Below are 21,234 nucleotides of genomic sequence, written 5' to 3'. Positions count from 1 at the left end.
AGAGGGAGAAGCAGACTCCCCGCTGAGCAGGGAGCATGGGGCCTGGAACTCCAGGATCATGACCTGAGCTGAAGGCAGACACTCAACTGACTGAGCCACCCAGGCACCCCCTAAATCGTATTTTCTACAGAAACAAATATAAGAATACTAGTAAAAAAAACCCCACTAGTTTAAGTTGAATTATAAAGTCAGTTTAGTACAGTATCAGGAAACAGAAGAAAGCAATAATAAACGTGTAAAAGTTTATTTATGAACTTTCACAAATAAACTTTTTAAAAGGTTGGCCAAATATAGCTCTATTTTTTTTTAAGATTTTATTTATTTATTTGAGAGAGAGCACGAGTGGGGGGTGGGTAGTGGGGAGGGGCAGAGAAAGGGAGAAACAGACTCCCCACAGAGGGCAGAGCCCGAGGTGGGGCTCAATCCCAGGACCCTGAGATCATGACCTGAGCCAAAGTCTGACCCTTAACCAACTCAGCCACCCAGGAGCTCCTGTCTAGCTCCATTTCTGTATTCCTTCTTCATAGAGCACCTTTCCACATACCTGTAGTAATCTCATAAGACCACAAACCTTCTTAGTAAAAACCTCCCAAGTTTGGGGTGGGCCGCAATCCTCTGAATATTTCTGTTCTCCAAGTTGCGTCCTTTTCTGCTCTCTTCATTCCAATTACACCTTTAGTTTTCTCAGTAGAACTGAGAGCTCGGCCGCATCTGAGAATTGGTGATTTTTAAGTCATATCAAAGTGTAACCCAGTCACCCTTCTGGAGGATTATTTGTCTGTTAGAAAGAAGGTGCATGTTTTACCAGGTGACTTTTTTCCATTGAATTAGTGAGAGGCATTGTACAATACAGTTAAAGAGAACAGGTTTTGGCATTGGATTGACCTGGACGTAACCCAGTTTTATGAACTTGAATTTCATAACTTGGAACTGTTTACTTCTGAATGTCAGGTTTTTTTTCTATAAAAGGGACATAAAGGATAATTTATGTGATGCAGAGTAATTGATAGAGATAAGAAAAAATACTAAAATTATTGCTGGTCTTTATAACAGGAATGTTTGAGATGGTGACAGGTTAGAAAACTGAAATACAAAATTGAGGTAATGTTGAAGTTTTTGACAGTTGTAGCTAACCACGGGGTAGAACACCAGCTCAGTGAGGATGGACTTCACTCGCACATACTTCTGGCTTTCTTTGTGTTTACCCTTTGTCCTGTGCTGTGTTACTACTTCCTGGGTCCCCTGGTTGAAAACTTAAAATTCTAATCTTTTATTCCATCTGGGAATCTTTTTCAGCACTCATGAACAGAAGTTGTCTATGCGCTTTCTAATACACTGCACGTAAATTCATACGGCACTTTTAATTGAGCATTGTTATGTACATGATCTTATTTTAGAGTCACAGGTAGGAAAAGTCACATCACAGGTGTTTCTTCTCAGTTCTCTAGATGACAAAAGTGACTCTTAGACAAATTTTGCCCTTCCTGGGTTATTTCAGCTTGTTGGATGCTATTGGAGCTGTGCTGGCGCCTTTGAATGCCCAACTGCTGCATGCTTCCATTTATGCCAGTTTTAAATAAAGTGTCTATAAATTGACATAAGCTATTGTGCCATAAGTATGTTATTGTAATAGTTTTTTGGGGGGAGAACTGCTAAGACAAAAGCATTTTTTAAGATAATGCTACTAGCAGCGGTTAATACGTCTACATTAAATGAGACCTTAAAGTCAGTGTATATCAGAGCTTTTATTCCACTGCCTAAATGAAGATGGTTTCTTGATTAGTTGTTAAATTCTGTATTTGTAAAACTTGTCATTATTTATAAATCCATTAATTAAATTGGCCATTTTTCTTTGGATTTACTCAAAAAGAGTCACTTAGTTTCTGATTGTGAGTAGATTACACAGAACATATTTTGTTTGAGTAGTTTTAATTTGTATTTATAGGTGAATAGTTCAGCTAAAGATATATATTTAAAAAATTAATAAATTCTTGACATATAGTAAGGAGTCAAGGAATTATTTAATAAATGTATGAATGGACGACTTAAAAAACATAATTTTTGTGACACCTCTTGAATATAGACATGAATCATATTACTTGAAAAATGCCTTATTAAAATAATATATTTCATAAATGTGTTGATTTTAATTTCTTTCTTCTTTTCTTTTTTTTCTTTCATTTTTAAGGTTTCAGCAGAGCAGCTTTACCATTCGGGTTAGTTAGGCGAGAATTATCCTGTGAAGGTTATTCTATAGATCTGCGATGTCCAGGCAGTGATGTCATCATGATTGAGAGCGCTAACTATGGTCGGACAGATGACAAGATTTGTGATGCTGACCCATTTCAGATGGAGAATACAGACTGCTACCTCCCAGATGCCTTCAAAATTATGACTCAAAGGTAAATACTTATTTGTTAATATTCCATTTTAGCTACTGCATCCAAACTGGTAAAATTATTTTAATAATTCCAAAGTCGATGAATAGAGTCCGTATCTCAGCCCATTTATTAAACTGAATGAGGCTTTTACCTACTAATGTTGATTTCTACTTTTAAGCTTTCGACACATAAATCTCTGTATCATTTTTATATAGTTTGACATATCAGAAGGAATATGTAAGACCTATCTTTGATTTTTATATGTCATAAAATACAGAGTAAGAATAATATTCCATTGTAATCTTCTTTTTTATGTCTGCAGAATTTTGGAATATCTTTGTAACATTAAGAATGTTTTTAACTGTCTGGGTCTTTGGCAATAATTGGTCCTTAATTTTTTTTAAAAGATTTATTTAGGGGCACCTGGGTGGCTCAGTTGGTTAAGCATCTGCCTTCGGCTGAGGTCATGATCCCAGGGTCCTGAGATAGAGTCCCTCATCAGGCTCCCTATTCAGTGGGGAGTCTGCTTCTCCCTCTCCCTTTGCCCCTCCTCCCTGCTCGTGCTCTCTTGCTCACACACACACACTCTCTCTCTCAAATAAATAAATAAAATCTTAAAAAAAAGATTTATTTATTATTTTAGAGGGGGGAGGGGCAAAGGGAGAGGGAAAGAGAGAATCCTCAACCTGACTCCCTGCTGAGCATGGAGCCCAACACGGGGCTCGATCTCACAATCCTGAGATCATGACCTAAGCCAAAATCAAGAGTCAGTCGCTTAACCAACTGAGCCACCCAGGCACCCCAGTCCTTAATTTTTTGATTAGTATATTTACAGCAAAAATAAACAGAGAAAGTACAGGGTTACATATTTACAGCAAAAATAAACAGAGAAAGTACAGAGTTACTGTACTCCTATTGCTACATAGGCACGACCTCCCCAGTTATCAACGTCCTGCATCACAGTGGCTCATTTGTTACAATAGATGAACCCACATTGACACCTCATTATCACCCGAAGTCCATAGTTTACGTGAGGGTTTATTCTTGGTATTGTGTATTCTATGGGTTTTGACAAATTTATGATGGTGCGTATCCACCATTGTAGTATCATACAAAGTAGTTTTGCCATTCTAACAGGTATGTGGTGATATGTTATAGCTTTGATTTGCATTTCCCCAATGACATGTCATATTGAACATTTTTTAATATGCTTACTTGCCATTGTATATCTTCATTGGTGAGGTGTCTGTTCAGGTCTTTTGCCCATTTTTAATCAATTGTTCATTTAAGTGTTCTTTATATATTTTGGCTAACAATTCTTTATCAGATAGGGCTGTGGCAAATATTTCCTATCACTCTGTGGTTTATCTTCTCATTCTCTTGAAATTTAGCTTTAAAAAAACAAACAAAACAGCAAACTCAAGTTAAGAAAACATACAGCGTGCTTTCTTTCTCTCCTTCCATATATTTATCTCATTGGTTAATATTGTATTTTTAAAATGATGTGTTGGAGGGGCACCTGGGTGGCTCAGTAGGTTGAGTGTCTGACTCTTGGTTTCAGCTCAGGTCATATCTCAGGGTTGTGAGATCAAGCCCGAGTCTGGCTCTGAGCTCAGCATTGAGCCTGCTTGAGATTCTCTCCCTCTCCCTCTGCCCCTCCTGTTTTCTCTCTGTCTTTGTCTCTCTCTCTCAAAGAAATCTTAAAAAAAAAGATTTTCTAAAAAAAATGTGTTGGAAAGTGTGTTATAAAATTTAAAATGTGTAAATGATATCTCTTAATGGGATAATTGCCCTCCTACATATAGGTAGAATACCAAAAAACTGCTGAGGATGGGTATTGCTTTTCCTCTGCCTTAATAGAGAGCACCTAACTCCTGGCCTCTTTTATTTTCTCAATTTTGCTACATTTGGCATCTTAATTAAAATTTTCTTATATATAAGATATTAAAATCATGGTTAGTTATGGTCAAACTATACAATAATATCCAGCAATTGTAGTTATTTGGAATATAGAAACTCTCTGAAGGAATGTTTAAGTATCACAGAGTTTATTATACATTATTGCTTTTGTATTTTGTTTACTAGGAAAACCCTTCATCTTTCTATTCAAAACCTTCACCCTCTTCTCCTGCCTCTTTTCCCCCTTTGGAAACAATATTCTGTCTAACTTTCTAGCTTATTTATTAGCGTACCTTAAAGTAGAATAGCAAATTTTCTAGACTGGGGTCTGGTTAGTGTAGGAAAAATGAAAACATCAAAAGGTAATAAGAGGCAATGTAGAAAAAAAATGGAAAAACTATTTTTAAAAAATCCATGCCATAAGAACATGGGTACAAATTGCTGTAAAATTTCTGATTTCACAGAGAATATGTTTTAGCCATATTATAAGTAGCACATTTATGTAGTTTTTCTTTAATGTTAATACTGGTCAAGATTGTTTTTTAAGAAACCAGAGAACATATACAATACTTTTAAAAAGATTTCCATTAAAATGTTTTTATTTTGGGCACCTGGCTGGCTCAGTCAGTAGAACGTGTGACTCTTGAGGGTCAGGATTGTGAGTTCGAACCCCACATTGGGTGTAGAGATTACTTAAAAAAAATAAATAAGATCTTTTTTAAAAATGTTTTAATTTTAGTTCTTAAAGTGTTCTTAAAGTTATTAAAAAGTTATGGCAAAATCTCATTTGCATAAGTGGCACTTGAGAAAGGTTTTTAAAATTTAAAACAGAAGTTCACTATGGATTGTGTAGCATTTGGAATCTGGCCTGTGAAATAAACCATAAAACATAACTAACTTTCCTTGGAAGAATAGATTCTATGCTCCAGTAAATTGTAATAGAACAATTTGCACGTAGTGTTTCAAAATTGGGGTACTGCCCATGCTAGGGAGACGCTAATAATGGACCATTTATCCATTCTTTACATGTTGAACTGTTTTATTGTAGTGATATTAGATGAGTATTTAGGAGTAGGCCAGAGAGAAGTGGGAAGTAAAGAATTATTATGTGCAACTACCTGTTTTTACAAAATTGACAAGCAAAAATCAGAGGAGTTGGTACAAAGAGAGGGTCTGGAAGAGCAGCCTTGAGGAATTGTACATTGTAGGTAACTTATCGTTGTTTGTGGATGTCTACATTTAAATACATTGTTCAATATCTAACAAAATGCATAAGTCTTAATCATATTTGTATCTATTAAATATAATTACATATTATAGGAAATGTACAAGATAAGTTATTTTCATTGTTTCATTATGTTATAAAAGGAGGGCTGCATTTTTGATAATACTTTAAAAGAAACTAGAGTTTTGGGGGTATTTAAATTCTGTGGAAGAACACAGTGTTCACTGTACCCTTGTTACCAAAATCTCCAAACAATTTATGATGTATTAGTGCAAATAAGGGGTTAATTCCAAAATTAGGTGTAGAATCCCCATTTTCAAATTATTGTATTATGGTGGTGGCTTATAATTATTTAGTCAGCACAATAACAATTTAAACAAGAACACTTTAGTGACAGGAAGACAATGTTAAAAGGACTTAAAAATGAGTTTCTCAGTGGTGGCTTATAAATACCTCATTCTGCATATGTCAGAATATAAATCTTTAAGGAAGTCTGCCATATTTGACTGGTACGCAGATTCAAATAACTGTAAGAAAATATGTAGACAGTATTTTTGCTGCTGAATTGTTACTGAATAATGATTGAGTGCCCTGTTTTTGTTTGTGTTTGTTTGTTTGTTTTTTTAAAGTAAGCTCTCTGCCCAATGTGGGGCTTGAACTCATGACCCGGAGATCAAGAGTCTCATGCTTCACCAGCTGAGCCAGACAGGCACCCCATTTTTTAAGTATATCCCTGTTTTTTTATTGAAAAATACTCTTTCAGTGTTTACAAATAAGAGTTATTTTTACCATATTCCTAATAATTTAGCAAATTTTCTATTTATAATTGTCAGAAAATGTGATGTTTGATAATGTAGAAAAAAGACTTTTTTTTTAAAGATTTTATTTATTTATTTATTTATTTATTTATTTATTTATTTATTTGAGAGAGAGAGAGAAACAGTATGAGAGGGGATAGTGTCAGAGGGAGAAGCAGGCTCCCCGCTGAGCCGGGAGCCCGATGTGGGACTCGATCCCAGGACTCCGGGATCATGACCTGAGCCGAAGGCAGTCGCTTAACCAACTGAGCCACCCAGGTGCCCAAAAAGAGACTTTTTTTAAGATAAAAAAATTTCTCTCTAGAAAGCTCAAATAAAAGCACTTGAACTTTTCTATTAAATTTCTAAACTATAATGATGGAGATAAACACAAATTTCAATACCATTGAAATTAAAATATGTTTGTATTGTATTTCAAGGCTTTTTCACCCCCTCCCTCACTGTCATCACTTCAACACTGAGAGTCAAGTAAATAAATACACTTGTAATTTTGACTGTGGCAGTGGTAAAAGTATTAATAATTGTTTTTCATTCTTCACTTTCTATTTCTATTCATTCAAAAGTGTGAAACGAAGGATCTATTAGAAACTGACATGACACTTGTCTTATAAGTACAACAAATGGCTCATCTGAGAAAGTGAGAAATGAAATTCTTCCCTAAAATTTTATGTATTTTAATACTTTATAAAATAATCAGCTTGTGCTTTCTATTTCTCTCTCTGACAAATAAAATCTTAAAAAAAAGAAAAGAAAAGGGACGCCTGGGTGGCTCAGTCAGTTAAGCATCTGCCTTCGGCTCAGGTCATGATCCCAGGGTCCTGGGATCGAGTCCCACATGCTGAGCAGGGAGCCTGCTTCTCCCTCTGCCTATCGCTCCTGCTTGTGCTTTCTCTCTCTCTCTCTGACAAATAAGTTAAATAAAATCTTAAAATAAACACCATTAGAGATAATGATTTAGGACTCTTTGAAGATAATTATAGTGAGGTACCTTAAAATATTGTGCAACAGTTTTAGCTCTTTGATTTCATTAAAGCAACACAAACAAAAAACCTTAGTACTATTCCGAAGTATTTGATGAATAAGAAATTAGAATTTTGCTAACAATATCGAGTTTCTGCGGCACACTCAGGTACAATCTAGTTTCTTAAAGTGATGTGCTAAATTGTATCTGAGATCATCTTCCAGTGTTATTTATGACTGTCCCTTTGTTCATGTTCTTCACTCTGAGAGCCTGCCCATTCTGATCAAGGTAGTTTGCTGCCTTAAACAATGCTTTATAATATGCCCTTATGTTTTTAGCATTTCGGTTTAGAGATCTGAAAGTAAATATGTACTTTTTTCCAATATTTAATGTTAGGTTAATGGGCATAGGTAGGTGAGGTTTTACAGTGGATGAGTTACAGAGTTAACTCCTACTATCAGATATGCATCAGTGTACTTCTATCAGTACAAAGAGGTTCTGAAATTAATAGGTATTCTCCTCAAGAAGCTAGAAAGAATACATTCCTCAGCGTTTTCTTATGGTAGGAAAGGTATATTTTGTGTAATTGATTCAAAAATAGGCTGTTGTTGTTTTGAAATTGCCCGAGGACAATAAGGGACTGCCGTAGACATGGAGAACTAGCTCCTTTAAAGCTTCTGACCGGGGCGCCTGGGTGGTTCAGTTAAGCGTCTGCCTTCGGCTTGGGTCATGGTCCCGGGGTCCTGGGGTCGAGTCCCGCATCGGGCTCCCTGCTCAGTGGGGAGCCTGCTTCTCCTTCTCCCTCTGCCTGCCACTCCGCCTGTTTATGCTATCTCTGTCAAATAAATAAATAAATTAAAAAAAAAAAAAACTTCTGCCAAAATTTTAGCCCACATGTAGACAGCATGAACCTCATAGCATAACTACATGATATTTCTTATTAAATAAAGTTCAATATATTTTTGGCTATTATACTACCCATTTAAGTTTCTTTAAGTTTATTTGGGAACAAACGTGCATATAAATAAAGCAAGCAGTTGTTTATACAGATTTGGCACTCAAAAGAGTAGTGAAAGAACATATAGATGAAGCAAACATAAACGCAAAGTTGACAGTTGCTGGTGACTAGATGATGTCATTCACAGAGGTTCTGTAGTTTGAGCATGCAAAAACTCTAGAGAACACCTGAATATAAGGGACAGAGGTAAAGTTGCCATCAAGGGAACCAGGACAAGCACAAGAAGGTAATGTCTCATAAAGCTAATAGCAAAGTTAATAGTAAAATAGCAATAGTAAAATAATAATAGTAAAGTGTAAAAGATGTACACTTTTTTTTATTGACGTTGAAGATTTTTATTCTATCTAGACAGCCCAAATAAAAGAACACGCAGGGTTTTCATGATAGAGTTTCAGAATAGAAATCAAGAAAATGGCATTCAGCCTTGCCTAGACCAGAAGAATTAGGTATTTCCCTAGTCACAGAGCCCACAATGAATTTTATAAAGTAGGGGTACAATTCAGGGACTTTTGTCTTAAAGGGGAAAAAATCTGCTTCTAGAACTTGGGTACAATTTCATTAAATTAAACTAAATAAGTAGGTTACAAAACTTACTTCAGAGCCTAGATCTTTTCCACATTGGTTGGGATGATGGAAGTAAGCTCAAATATGTAGGAACCAGATTAATCTATTTTCATCCTGTATCCCATTCAGTAAATTTTCTATCCTTAAACTTCCCTCTTCTAAACCTATCAGTGTCCTAACCTGTTATCTCTGAGCATAATTACATTGTATTTAACATGTCAATCCAACAGCAACTCAAGTAGTGACAGTTTCTTGTGTGTATGAGAATTTGAAGAAGTGTATTGTTGTCTGTGTATGTGCGTTACTTTTTCTGTTCAATGCCTCATTCCATAAATGATGGAATGTAGATGGACAGTAGATGCAAAGTGAGTCTCGAAAATGTAGTGCATATTTCCAGCATGTAGTTAGAAGTAAGGCTCCATGGAAAGGACCATGCATGCCTTAGTCTGGAATAAGCACAATGATCTTTCCCTCTACCTTTCCACCTCTCATTCTTGCTACCAGTCAAGGCACATACCTAGGGACCCTCTGTGGGGTCAAGGCACACACCTAGGGACAGTCTGTGGGGTGGGTGGTGGGGACATAGGCGATCGTTTCTATTTTAAGAGAGTTATTGAATAACATGGTTAAAACTGCTGAGGAACTTGGGACTCATCATATTCTAGTTCCCTTTCATTACATCGGGGAATAAACTATCATTGCATTCAGTACATTTTGTCCACACTGCAGTATGTATTTTCTCCTCACTTATTTTGAAAATATCCATGGGAAGGTGTGACAACATGATATCCCTCTTTTCACTTTGTGAACCTTTGGAAAGGTTGAATTATTTGCTATAGGGGCTGAAACGTCAATTTGTCTATACCTAGAATCTCATTAACTAATATCTTAGTGACATGAAAATTTATTATTAAGTAATAATTAATAACTAGTCTTAATAATTCTGTTATCTAGGTTTTAAAAATACACTTCTGCTATTTTCAAGCATACTGTTAAGATATTAAGTGTGTGTAAGATACTTAAAAGAGATACTTAAATACACACGCATACATGCAAAACTTTCCTATGAGAACTGATGAATATTGGAAGCTTCTCAAAATTTAACCAAGAAAATCCATTAGAATGCAGTCACAGTTCTGCCAGTATTCTCTGGGAGACTTCATGATTATAGATTTCGGTGTGAGTATATTTTCCTTGACATACAACCCTCTCAACTTTTATATTGATCATTCAGTCTTCGTAAAGAAGCTTTGTATCCAAGTCCGAGCTATATGAGAGTTTAATTATTTTTGTTTTGATCTCTCTTTATAGGTAACAATACACTTAAAACCTATCTTTCTAAGATATTCATATCCCTGCCTTATTAATGGAACTTTTTTAGAAGGAAAAAATAAGCCAAACCTGCCTTTTCACCTAATTTGATATTTTATAATATTTTGGGGTTTTGTGTATTTTCTTCTTGCATTGTAAATACTGGTCAGGGATACTTTTCTCTTGCTTAGTCTATTTATTCATTGAAACTATTCATTCTCATAGGATTTAAGACTGCCATTTCTGAAGAACTACATTTTTACCTTTGTGCTGTTTATCCCAAGTGCTTTTATCTATCTGTGGTGTCAGATTTATCAGCCATTTGTCCATTAAGATGAAATGTATCTGGGGAAAAATGAATAACTCAGATGCTACTAACTCATCATCTCTGTGCAGTATACTTAGGTTATTTCCTGTTAGGTGATGGATTTCCACTAATTCTTACTCTTGGCCGAGTTGCTTTAAGACAACGAACTGGAATTATAAGCATCTCTCTTTGGCCAAGGATTGGGAGGTTACTAGTATAGACCCTTGATCCTTAGTATAGTAATAAATAACCATTAAAGCTCTAATTGGTATATCTAATTGGACACATACTTTGCATGTCACTTACTGATGGGCATTTAAACCAAAGCATTCATTATAGGAAGGGGAGACTGTTGGCAGTAATAAACATGAAACATATTAAACATTCACATTTACTGTGCAAGAAAGACTAATAAATTGTAAAATGGCTTAGAAGACAAATAATCTAAATATCCCTTATGACCCTGCTTATCAAATGTAGAAGAAAGAAACAATGTCACATCAAAGATTCTGCCCTACAGGGTCCTCTGTTTCTCCTTTTAAAATGAAAATTAGTAAAACAATTCTACTGGATAATGAGGACTGAGAGAATAAGTGTGAATTGCCAGTTTTATCTGGTACTTCTGGTTAATATGTGGGTTTTTAACCTTTTATATCATGTCTTTTGGTTGAGGAAGCCAGGACCAATTTTTCCTAGGACAAAACATTACTGATCTTCAGTATTTCCTAAGGATTATTCAGTGAAGTAAGAGGTTTGAATAATACTTTAAAAGTTTGAATTTGATTTTGGTTTTGGATTCTGGTCAGATAAGGGAAAAGGAAGTTAGTTTTCAAAAGGAAAGACACATCTCATTTCAACTCTGGTGCTTTTGCTTCAGTTTTTATTTTTAGAAGTTGTCTTTATTTTTTAAACCAAAGTGGAGAGGTGAAGAAGTAAACGTGAACATCGATTTGACATACAAATTTCAGTATTATTGAATAATCTGTTCATAATGCTTTTCATAGTCTTAGGTATTATTTACTCCAGCTTTCTCATTTGAAAGATGTTTCAGATGAGATTATAATGGTATCTCAACAGTACATGTAATGTCATATACCTTGTAGTTTTTACTCAGAACATTCCTGACTTCATCACACTAAGATATTGGCTTCTCTTTACAAAGTCAGTTAACATTAATTATGTTAATTGACAGAAACCAAGTCCAATTTAGTGTTATATTACCTAAATGCACCATATAATCAATGTTAAATAACTAAATGAAAGCACACTATATCTGCTTACGTAAGACTAGTTTCAAATACCCAACTGAGTACTTTGTTTTGTACCTAAGTGTGATTTCTTTTTAGTGTATAGCTATTCTCTGATGGCATGCTACTGGTGTCATATATAAATATGGCTTACAGGCATCCTTTTAAAAAATGTTATACTTTAAACAAATAAAAATAGATGCTTAATCAGTTATAGAGAATAGAAATGAAATTTTACTAGATTTTCAAATCAAAACATATTCACTATTTTTTCTTTTTATTTGGCTTTCTCTTCCCTTTCCCCACCAAAAATTCATAGCCAAATGCTACTGAAATGCAATGTAATACATATTTTCTACCTTTATAAAAAATAATTATGAATTGTAAATTCATTTAAAAATTTGGAGTTATTTTTTGTATGTAGTAGAGCTTCTTATCAGCATGTTTATTACCAGAAAATTAATACATGTATTCATTAAAGCTTTGGAATAATTTCACTGTCTGAAAATATACTGTTTATTATTTAATACCTTTTATTATGCAATAAATAATGATAAAATACAATTTTGATTGAAGATGAGAATCTTCCATTCTAACTATCCTTTTTATTTTATTGAGATTTTTAAGTAAGTAAAAAAAAAAAAATATCCTATATGTTATTTGGTAGAGAAAAAAATCCTTAGTCATTGTTTTATTCCAAATCCTTACTTTATTTTCTTATTAGCAGTTGAGGAGCTCTGCTTTGCCACTCAAAAGCAGGTAGCAATTGTGAGTCAGTATCATTTATAATACATTTATTGGCTAATTTTATCAAATGAAGAGAGAAAAATATTTGATATTAAATTATTTTCAAAGAGCTCAGCTGTCATTTATTATGGCCTTACTAATTTTTCTATATATCACATAATGTAATTGTACCTAGACTATATTAGCAATAGCAGCAGTAACAAAAAACACTGGTATCAATACACTACTTTGTACGTAGTCTGAAGAAGATTATTGTGGTTAATTAGGTTTTTGATAGCATAATGAATTTATCTGTCTTACAGGTTTTAAAGACCTATTCTTTTTACTTTGCTATGTATTTTCTTGAAATACCATATCGCAATTCAGTTATAGTTCTTAATGCTGCTTGCTATTCCGCAGTAGGTTTGGACCTAATATTTCTTAAGTTTCTAGGAAAAATCAGGTTTTGAAGAAATGAAAAGAAGTGAGCGATTCTGTAGTCTTGATATTTATTTCATATATGTCAGTCAAATGTATTGTTTAACTAATACATTTCCCCGTTCTCCCAATAGTTCTTCACGTCATATGCAGCCAACACAGACATGCTTTTAGAACTCACCTAAACACACTCCCCATGGCCTTAAAGAGAGTGTCTGAAATGATAGTCACTCTGTATAAGTTGTCTTGAGATGGTAGCAGTGGTCTTTCTTTTCTTTTCTTTTCCTTTTTAAGATTTATTTATTTATTTTAGAGAGAGAGTGGAATGGGGCAGGGAGAATCTCAAGCAGACTCCACGCAGAGTGCAGAGTCCGACTTGGGGCTTGACCCCATGACCCCGAGATCCTGACCTGAGCCGAAACCAAGAGCCGACGCTCAGCCAGCTGAACCACCCAGGCGCCCATGCAGTGGTCTTTCTGTTCATTTTTGCAGACCAGAGATCTGTCATTGTTATTGAACTCACCTGTAATCTGTGAAAATATTCCTGTTTCTGAAACTGGATTTACCATGAAGCTAATGAATCTTAAATGTCAGAGCTGTTCACTTGCACAAGCCCTTCTAAGGCATTGTTAGGGCCCCTAGCAGTGTGCTCAAAGGGTCATATGTTTTTGTAAAGTTTGCTGAAGTATGATAGTTAAACAAAATCTTTTAAGGTTTTGATTTCATTCTCTGACTTCTTCTCTGTTACACTTCCCCTCATTTATGGCCACTTAGGAGTAGCCAGGAGCTACTGGGATTCTGTTAAGTAGAGGTTCAGCTGGTGATTAATTCCGTTTGGATATAGTGGGGTATTTCTATGTGGTCTGCAGACACTCGTGTACAGTTTAGTTATTGCTAGCTATTCTGGTGAAGAAATGGCCTCTAGAATTACTCCTATTATTCATTATATTGCCTTACTGATTGGGACATAAATGTGCAAGGCCAGATGTCATGTTACAATTTGAATGTGTCCTGTGGCACCTGAAATATGTGGCAAGTGGAGGAGAAATAGTGTTTGATATGTATGGAGCCAGGAGCTAGTCTGTGGAATCTGATTTTCAGTCATTAAATGTGTTAAACAGTAAGTGGGGGATTTGGTTCTCACCTATAACTAATCAAAACAGAAGTTCTCTCCTTCTTGGGGGTACATAGACAACATTATCAGATGTAGTGCTTACAATTATAAAGACAACATACTGTTCCCCTCTTTCAATGAGTATCAGATAAAACAGAATTTATCAGAATACCCGTATTCGTGGGGCATAGGCTGTAGCAATTCAGCAAACATGAGCCCCTCTGACATTGTACACTTTATGTATCCCAACCATCAGTAATAAATAACAAATTGTGAGCAGCTGTTCTAGAGGAAAACCAAATTTATAGAAAATGACACTGAAATTGTTATATATGAGACAATGGTAGGATTTGTGGTAAAAAAAAATTATTAAGGAAAATATCATAAAGGAATGCTGGCAATTAATTTATTAAAATGTTATTTCAGTTTTCTGGATTTTCTTGCTTGTGATACTTCTTGGCTTTTAAAAATGAGTTGTTTGTTGTGATTTTTTTTTCCTAAATAACTATTCACTTTGGTACCTAATTTTCTACTTGTAATTTTTGTTTTGTTGTTTTTTGTTTTTTTATAAAAGTGGTACCCCTAAATTTTATAAGCTTTGGACCTCACAAAATTTGAATCTACCCTACCATTTTTATTTATAATGTGATGATTTTAAGAGAAATTGGCAGTGTTCTACTCGACATTCATAGCTTGCTATATGCATTTCAGGACATTTCATTGTATCTTTTTTATTTAATTTCATTGTGTCTACATTATATTCTAAAGGTTCAGAATTTGGGATGAGAATTTGAAAAATTAAAAATTTAACAAATTAGTGGACATTAAGTAGATAACAAAACATTCATTTATTCATTAAATAGAAGATTTAAGGTAAAAAAAAACCATTTTCACAGTTTACGTTAAATAAATGCTTTGTTTAAAACCTTTCTATTATGACGTAGGCTAAACTAGGGGAGTTTTAAGCTAAATGAGGTTTAAACAATTTTTTAAGAAATTGTACAAATGGACTTTGCTTTTACACTTTTCTCCATTCTCCCCACTCCCCATTTCTGGAAGTTTCCTTCACCCTCACTCCACAGTCCTATTATATTATAACTTTTATGTGATGAAAAAAATATTTTTAAGTTACTTTTCTTTAGTAATCATTTCAGTGGGTTTCTATAAGATCCATAATCAAAAAATGTTTTAGTAAATCAAACCTTTTTTTTTCCTTATTACTTTTGGAACTTGCCAAAACAATGCAGCAAGAAGCAGCAAGAGAAAGTATGCCAATTTTTCTAGGATATGTTCTAATTTGTGGCTTTTTTTTCATACACTAAATTATCTTATGACCCAGTCCTAAGATGTTCTCATTGTCAATTCATGGATTTCTGTATATATAATTTAAAAAAATGTTTATAAGTAACTTTTGAAATCTATTTGTGGGTTGTTAGGTGAATGAGACTCTGCTATTTGAAAAGGTATATAAACAGGTATGTTAGACAGAAAGATAAATAATGGTCATTACAAATACATTATCTGATAAGTTGTTTTGAGACCTTTATGTGTGCATTGCCATTTATTTCAACCCTTGACGAGTAGACCTTTATTAAGCTGTGATGATTACTGAATATGCAATGTAACCAAGATTATTTTTTATTCAAATATAATTTAAATATTCATCAAAGAGGAGTTGTGCTTAAGACTGACAGAGACTATTAACATCAAAAAATATAATTAACTGCTTTGGGTATCATGAAGCGGAGTTAGCCAAATAGCCGAGAGGTCTAATTGCTCTAGAGTTTGAGAAGCAATGGTTTTATTTTATGCGGTAGCTGTGGAATTAATAGTAATGCACTTGCCTATGTGGGCCAATTAAAAGCTGCCTGTTAATGTTCATTGCTCTATAGGAAGCCCATTGAATATCGCTTAGTAAACAGGATTGACATGTCAGTGTGTACAAGAAGAAGAAATTCAATAAAATCTGTGAAAATGAGAAGTATCATCAAAAGAACTGTTTTTGAAAACAATTCATTAAACTCTTTACAATAACAGCGTGTTAGGCGATGCTGTGGTATGCCCTCAGATTCTCCATTCAGGACCAGCCACTCTTTCCCCCAGCCGCCAAAGGAGTTGCCGGCTGATGGACTCCCAGTGAGTTCCCTCCCAGGACTGCCGTGGGCTGAAGGGATCTGAAACCCTTCCCCCCAGAGGCAGCCCTCATTGAATGCCAGAGTACAAAGGCTTGGCCTCCTCATCCTTTGCCTCGTTTGGAGACAGCTCTGAAGGGCCCTCCCAACTCCAGAGCTCCCTCCCTGAAGAATTTGCGGGGCCTTTACTGCAGCCGCATTAATTAGACTTCTCCCCAGTTCTGTTTCCCTGATAGTTCCAAGAGCACCATAAGCCTCCCAGAGATCTCTGCCACAAATTCTGCTTCCCATGTTACCTAACCTAAGAAAGGTACTAATGATAAATATAAGAACAAGTCCTGTCCGTGGGACTGGCTACATACATTGTAGGAATCTGGCAATTTAAAAACTAAAATAGTTTTAACCTCCCCCCCTGCCCATTGCCCAATTCAGGTCTACAGATAGCATTTTATCTTTGTCATGTGATCCTTTTTCTTTAATAAAAGTAATATTCTGACCTTTGTGGTGCTATTATGCCTTTTAGCTGGATACAAAAAGAAAGCAGTCCTGATTGAACTCAAAAGATTTTGCCTTGCCCAGGCTGTAGAGATTTAAAAGTGGGCCGACATTGTCATGGCGTTTTGACATTAATGAGGTTGTTGAAATGGAAAAGTTGAAGGGTCAAAGATATGAACAGTAGCAAGCTCTTCTAGTGTTTCTTTTTCTTAATAGTGTTATATCAAATATACTTAATAAATTGACTGTGATTCCTAACATAAAATCTGTGATGTCATGTGTTAAATGTAGTACTTTCAGGATTAGAAGACTTTTTTTGCAAATAAAAATAATTCTAACACTCCCTAGCTATAAATTACACAATCTCAAATACAGTTTATTAAATTAAGATATTATATATATCTGTAACTTTTATAAGATGTGTAACAAATTTTAAATAGCTTCATAGATCTTAACAGGTATAATGTAATAAGGTATACATTGTGTCTTTAGTCTACAGTGATAAAGATGTTTTCCTAGTCATTCATTATTGAATATGCTTACCCTGTTTATATCTGTGGCCTAAGACTGCATGTCAGCTTTCAGAGGAGTGATGTTGCTGCTTCAGAGCATACAGCCCTGTATTCCCAAGCCTGTACCTGGTGTTAGTGGTATTAAAAGCTCTTGAGTCTGACATTTTATAGGTCACGATGAACTGAGCCTTTCAGACAAGTTACTGTTATGAAGCTAATTCAGGCTAGGAATATAACATGGAAGGTAAGCCTCTGCCTGCTTTGTAGTTTTTAAAAACTTACGCAAACCATGTAAATCAGAAAAGTTTTAATTTGGTTTCTGTCATATGGGTATGGAACTATGCTTGACTTCTGAAAGTTAGATATTATCTTTCATTCATTGATTTATGCTCCCAAATAATTACTGAGCTATATGATGTACAAGCGAATGTGCCAAAACACTGTAAAGGTATTTATGAACAACTGGTAAGAATATATATTTGCAAGTCTACAGACTGATGTTTATGGAGCTAATAAATTGTGGAATAAGGCACAGCATTATGTACTGCATATTTTCAGAGATTCTTAAAGCAGGCATGAGCTCCCCAAAGATGTAGTCTGGTGAAGAAGATGAGATGTGTGCAGAAATAAGTATGATAAAATCTCTCATCACAATAAACTTCTAAAAACTGATGGAGAAGGGAAAGTGATGAGTAATGTCCTGAGGTGGGAAGATGTACTATACGTTGAGGGAATGCTGAGTAGGTCTGTTAAGGGAGTTATTCAACTTCTGACCTCAGCCTTTCAAACTTTCTATACCATGAAACATCTCATCAGCTTTCTTCTTCCTTTCAGGCACTATAAATTCTTTTCTTGTACTTAGGCTAAGGAAGAAAGGATCTTTCAAAGATTGTGTTATGTTTCTCAAAATTCTATAAAATATATTTTAAAAATAATTTTTAACCCAGTAATGTGAATATGGAAAATAACACTAGGACTTCAGGTCCTCTATATTAATTCTGAAACAATGAGTTCACTCTTTTTATGGCAGAGAACTGTAATACATAATTTCATATCCATTCATTTTCTTCTGCATATTGTTTCAATGTGGTATATTTAGGGTATTACCATTCCTTTAAAATTGTAGGTATTTCTACACCTAGAATATAGCAGCATATGTCTTATATTGCTGTTGCTAGTGCCAGAATCACAGGTGGATATAAAATGTTCATTTCCTTCCTCCCCTTCTCCCGCCCGCCCTCCCTCCCTTCCTTCCTATTTGTCCATCTTTCTGTCTATCTGTGTATCTCTCTCTCTATCATCTGTCTATTTTTAGATAATTTCTTGCCTTTGGGACTGAGATGCAGCAAGAGGACACTTCCCTTGATCTGTGCTTTTTTTTTTTGTTTTTTTAAAGAGCACTTTGGGTTAGTATGCTGACAACTGAATGCTTATGAGTAGGTGTTCAGTTATCGAGAATGCCATGAGCAATGCCTTGTTACTTTCTTATCAGCTACTTCCTGCTGTCAGCTTGGCACTTATTTCAATAGAAAAGGATTTGCATCAAATGTAATGCCTTATTATATACAGCTAGCATGGGGTTTTTAATTGTGCAAACACATGAGACTCCTGCAGTGATAGTCAATTTGATAAAAGGATTAGATTATGAATATTTTGTCATGATTAAAGATTACTTCTGATTTATCATAAGTAAGCCAGTGAAATTTGCCATATTATTTATCTGTCAGGTGAGACTCCATTAATTTTGAGAGTGTATGAACCACACGGTATCCACCTCTTTATAAAGAGCCTCTAATGAATTTGATTATTTATATTCAGATTATAGGTATTAAGGATTGTTTTTAGCCTTCCACACCTGCTCTTACTGCTAAGAGTATCCCAAGAGTCTATGGTTCCAGCTTTTTGTCTTTATTGTTTTTCATCTCTTGTCTTACAGAACAGTTAGGTAAACATCTATACAAAATCTCCACAGTTTTTATTAAAGAAATGACAACTGGTATGTATCAGGACATTTTGAGTTGTCCCTTTGATTAAAAGAAACCCTTAATAAAATAATAGAAGAATGGGAATTCTGATTTAGAAAGTATTTATTGAGTGAATACTTCTTGCTGTAAACAGGACTAGGCATTCTGATGTATTTAAAAGAAGCTGGAGAGATCAGACTAGGGCCCTAGCAACACCTAAAGGCATTGAATGAGACCTAATACAAATAAGTGCTCGGCTCTCTTAGGGGTGTTTGGGAAAGGATGTAAACAAAAACATAAGGAGTTTACCAGTTAATTCTAAACATGGAATATACTTGCTGAATTAAATAAAAACTAAAATGCAAGATATACAAGAGACGCCACAAAGCAGAATATGATTAATTGCCAAATTAGTTATATAGACAATCCCTGCTATAGGGAAAAGAGACAAAGATCACTTGAGGTTCCATTAATCAGGGATGAATATAATCCTGTTTGGCCAGCCTCATTTATGTGTTGGCTTTCTTTATTACCTCCTCGTTAGCTGATGCTTCCTGCAAATGTGTGTGCCTCCATCACACCTAAGTACATGGCAGCGAGTTGCCTAGAGAGAATCACTTTAAGATGGGAAACAACAGTTCAGCAAACTAGTAACTTAGTGTCCTCAGCTCTAAAAATGTTCTACCTCAGAGACTTAAGGTCCTTCAAATGGTCTACATATTAAGAAGGAAATAGTTCTAGAAGTATACATAGTCATTTCTGTGAGAATTGTGTTCTGATGCATTTTTCTAGATGGGAAAGAACGACATAAGGAAAACAGATAACAGTGTTTATGGGGTGCAAAACTAAAACGAGATAACCAATAGAAATACATTCATAACTTCTAGAATAATTATGTAGCACTTTATTTTCGGAATGAGAGTGTTTTCACTTTCTTGACCCTTTGGGGAAATATTAACTCTACGTATTTTCCCTGTTCCAACATTACTCTATTAATTCAAATCATATTATTAAGACACAGCGCAGTCATACTTTTGCATCCCCTTTACACAAGGCATTCCTTTATTTTTGTTTATGAACTATGTCACATATTTTACTACCAAATATTTCACAAGTTGCATGAGGAAAATAAATTACTTTAAAATAAAAGCTATATAAGAAAAGTGTATTGAATTGAAAAATTTTGGTGAGAAAATAATAGTAGTGAAAGATGTGAAAGATTTTATGCCAAAAGAATTCACTTCAGGTAAAGAATAGCTGTGCTTTCTTGCCTCTTGATTAAAAACCAAAGCAAAACCCAGGCACTTATAGAATATAGTCATTTTAATAAAAAAATGAAAAACTTGTCCTGAGTCAATTAAATACTTCAGCAAAAAGTTGTATTTAGTCTTAAGTTTTGCATAGATGGAAATTTTTTAAAAGCCATGCTATCAAGTCTTATGATTTTATTTCTTTGCTTGCAGTTCGATTTGTATAGGAGTTCTGTGAACATTTGTTGCTGTGCTGTAATCAAAGTGAGGTCTGTAAAAGCTGAAATTATATTAGCCGTCAATTAGATTAGATACTCGTTTGTTTTATATGCAGAGATCTATCATACTGACCAAATGATGCCTCATCAAACATCTTGGGAGGCAGAAAAATATATTCATGGCATAATTTTCTTGGTTTTCAAAATCATATCCAAACCAAGGGAGTAATCTTTTAAGGTGAATTTAAATAACAACGACAAAAATCTAGTTTACTCAGCGTTGTCCTCTAAAACTCCTTTTAGTTGCAGATTCTTTTGCATTATTTCAAACTCTAATCCTCTAAGTGGGTAATTAACGGACCAGAAAAGCCATTTGTGAAAAAGAAGAGCCATAAGGGTGTAAATATTTCTTCACCAAATGATCTTTAAGAAGTAAATAATTATAAAAGAAAAAGATTTGGGATGACCAATCTAAATCTGAAGATAATTAGAAGGAATAGAGTATGAAAATCGAAATGCTTGGCATGTACAACAATTCTCATATCATAACAAGACTAATTAAATATTTAGAAACCAAAAATCCCCTCACAATTTGAAGAAAAATAACCCACGACAAAAGGGTCTGCAACTTTGCAGATAATTAGCTAGGGTTAT

At 34.7% G+C, this 21,234-nt stretch overlaps 1 protein-coding gene across 12 annotated transcripts in view; it reads left to right on the top strand.

The window, feature by feature from the left end:
- The window catches only part of ADGRL2 (adhesion G protein-coupled receptor L2), a 192,125-nt gene that overhangs the window by 104,477 nt on the left and 66,414 nt on the right, over positions 1–21,234 (top strand). For all 12 annotated transcript variants that reach the window (XM_045897319.3, XM_045897320.3, XM_045897321.3 and 9 more), the window contains exon 3: positions 2,189–2,402. In XM_045897319.3, coding sequence (XP_045753275.1) covers positions 2,189–2,402 — 214 coding nt within the window. The remainder of the gene's footprint in view (positions 1–2,188; positions 2,403–21,234) is intronic.

The sequence above is a fragment of the Mirounga angustirostris genome, unplaced genomic scaffold (assembly GCF_029215605.1).
Source record: "Mirounga angustirostris isolate CCGP_5_RB_7025 unplaced genomic scaffold, mMirAng1.0.hap1 SCAF_4, whole genome shotgun sequence".
In the NCBI taxonomy this organism is placed as follows: domain Eukaryota; kingdom Metazoa; phylum Chordata; class Mammalia; order Carnivora; family Phocidae; genus Mirounga; species Mirounga angustirostris.
The sequence above is the reverse complement of the archived record's forward strand: the minus strand, read 5'-3'. Positions and strand labels throughout refer to the sequence as shown.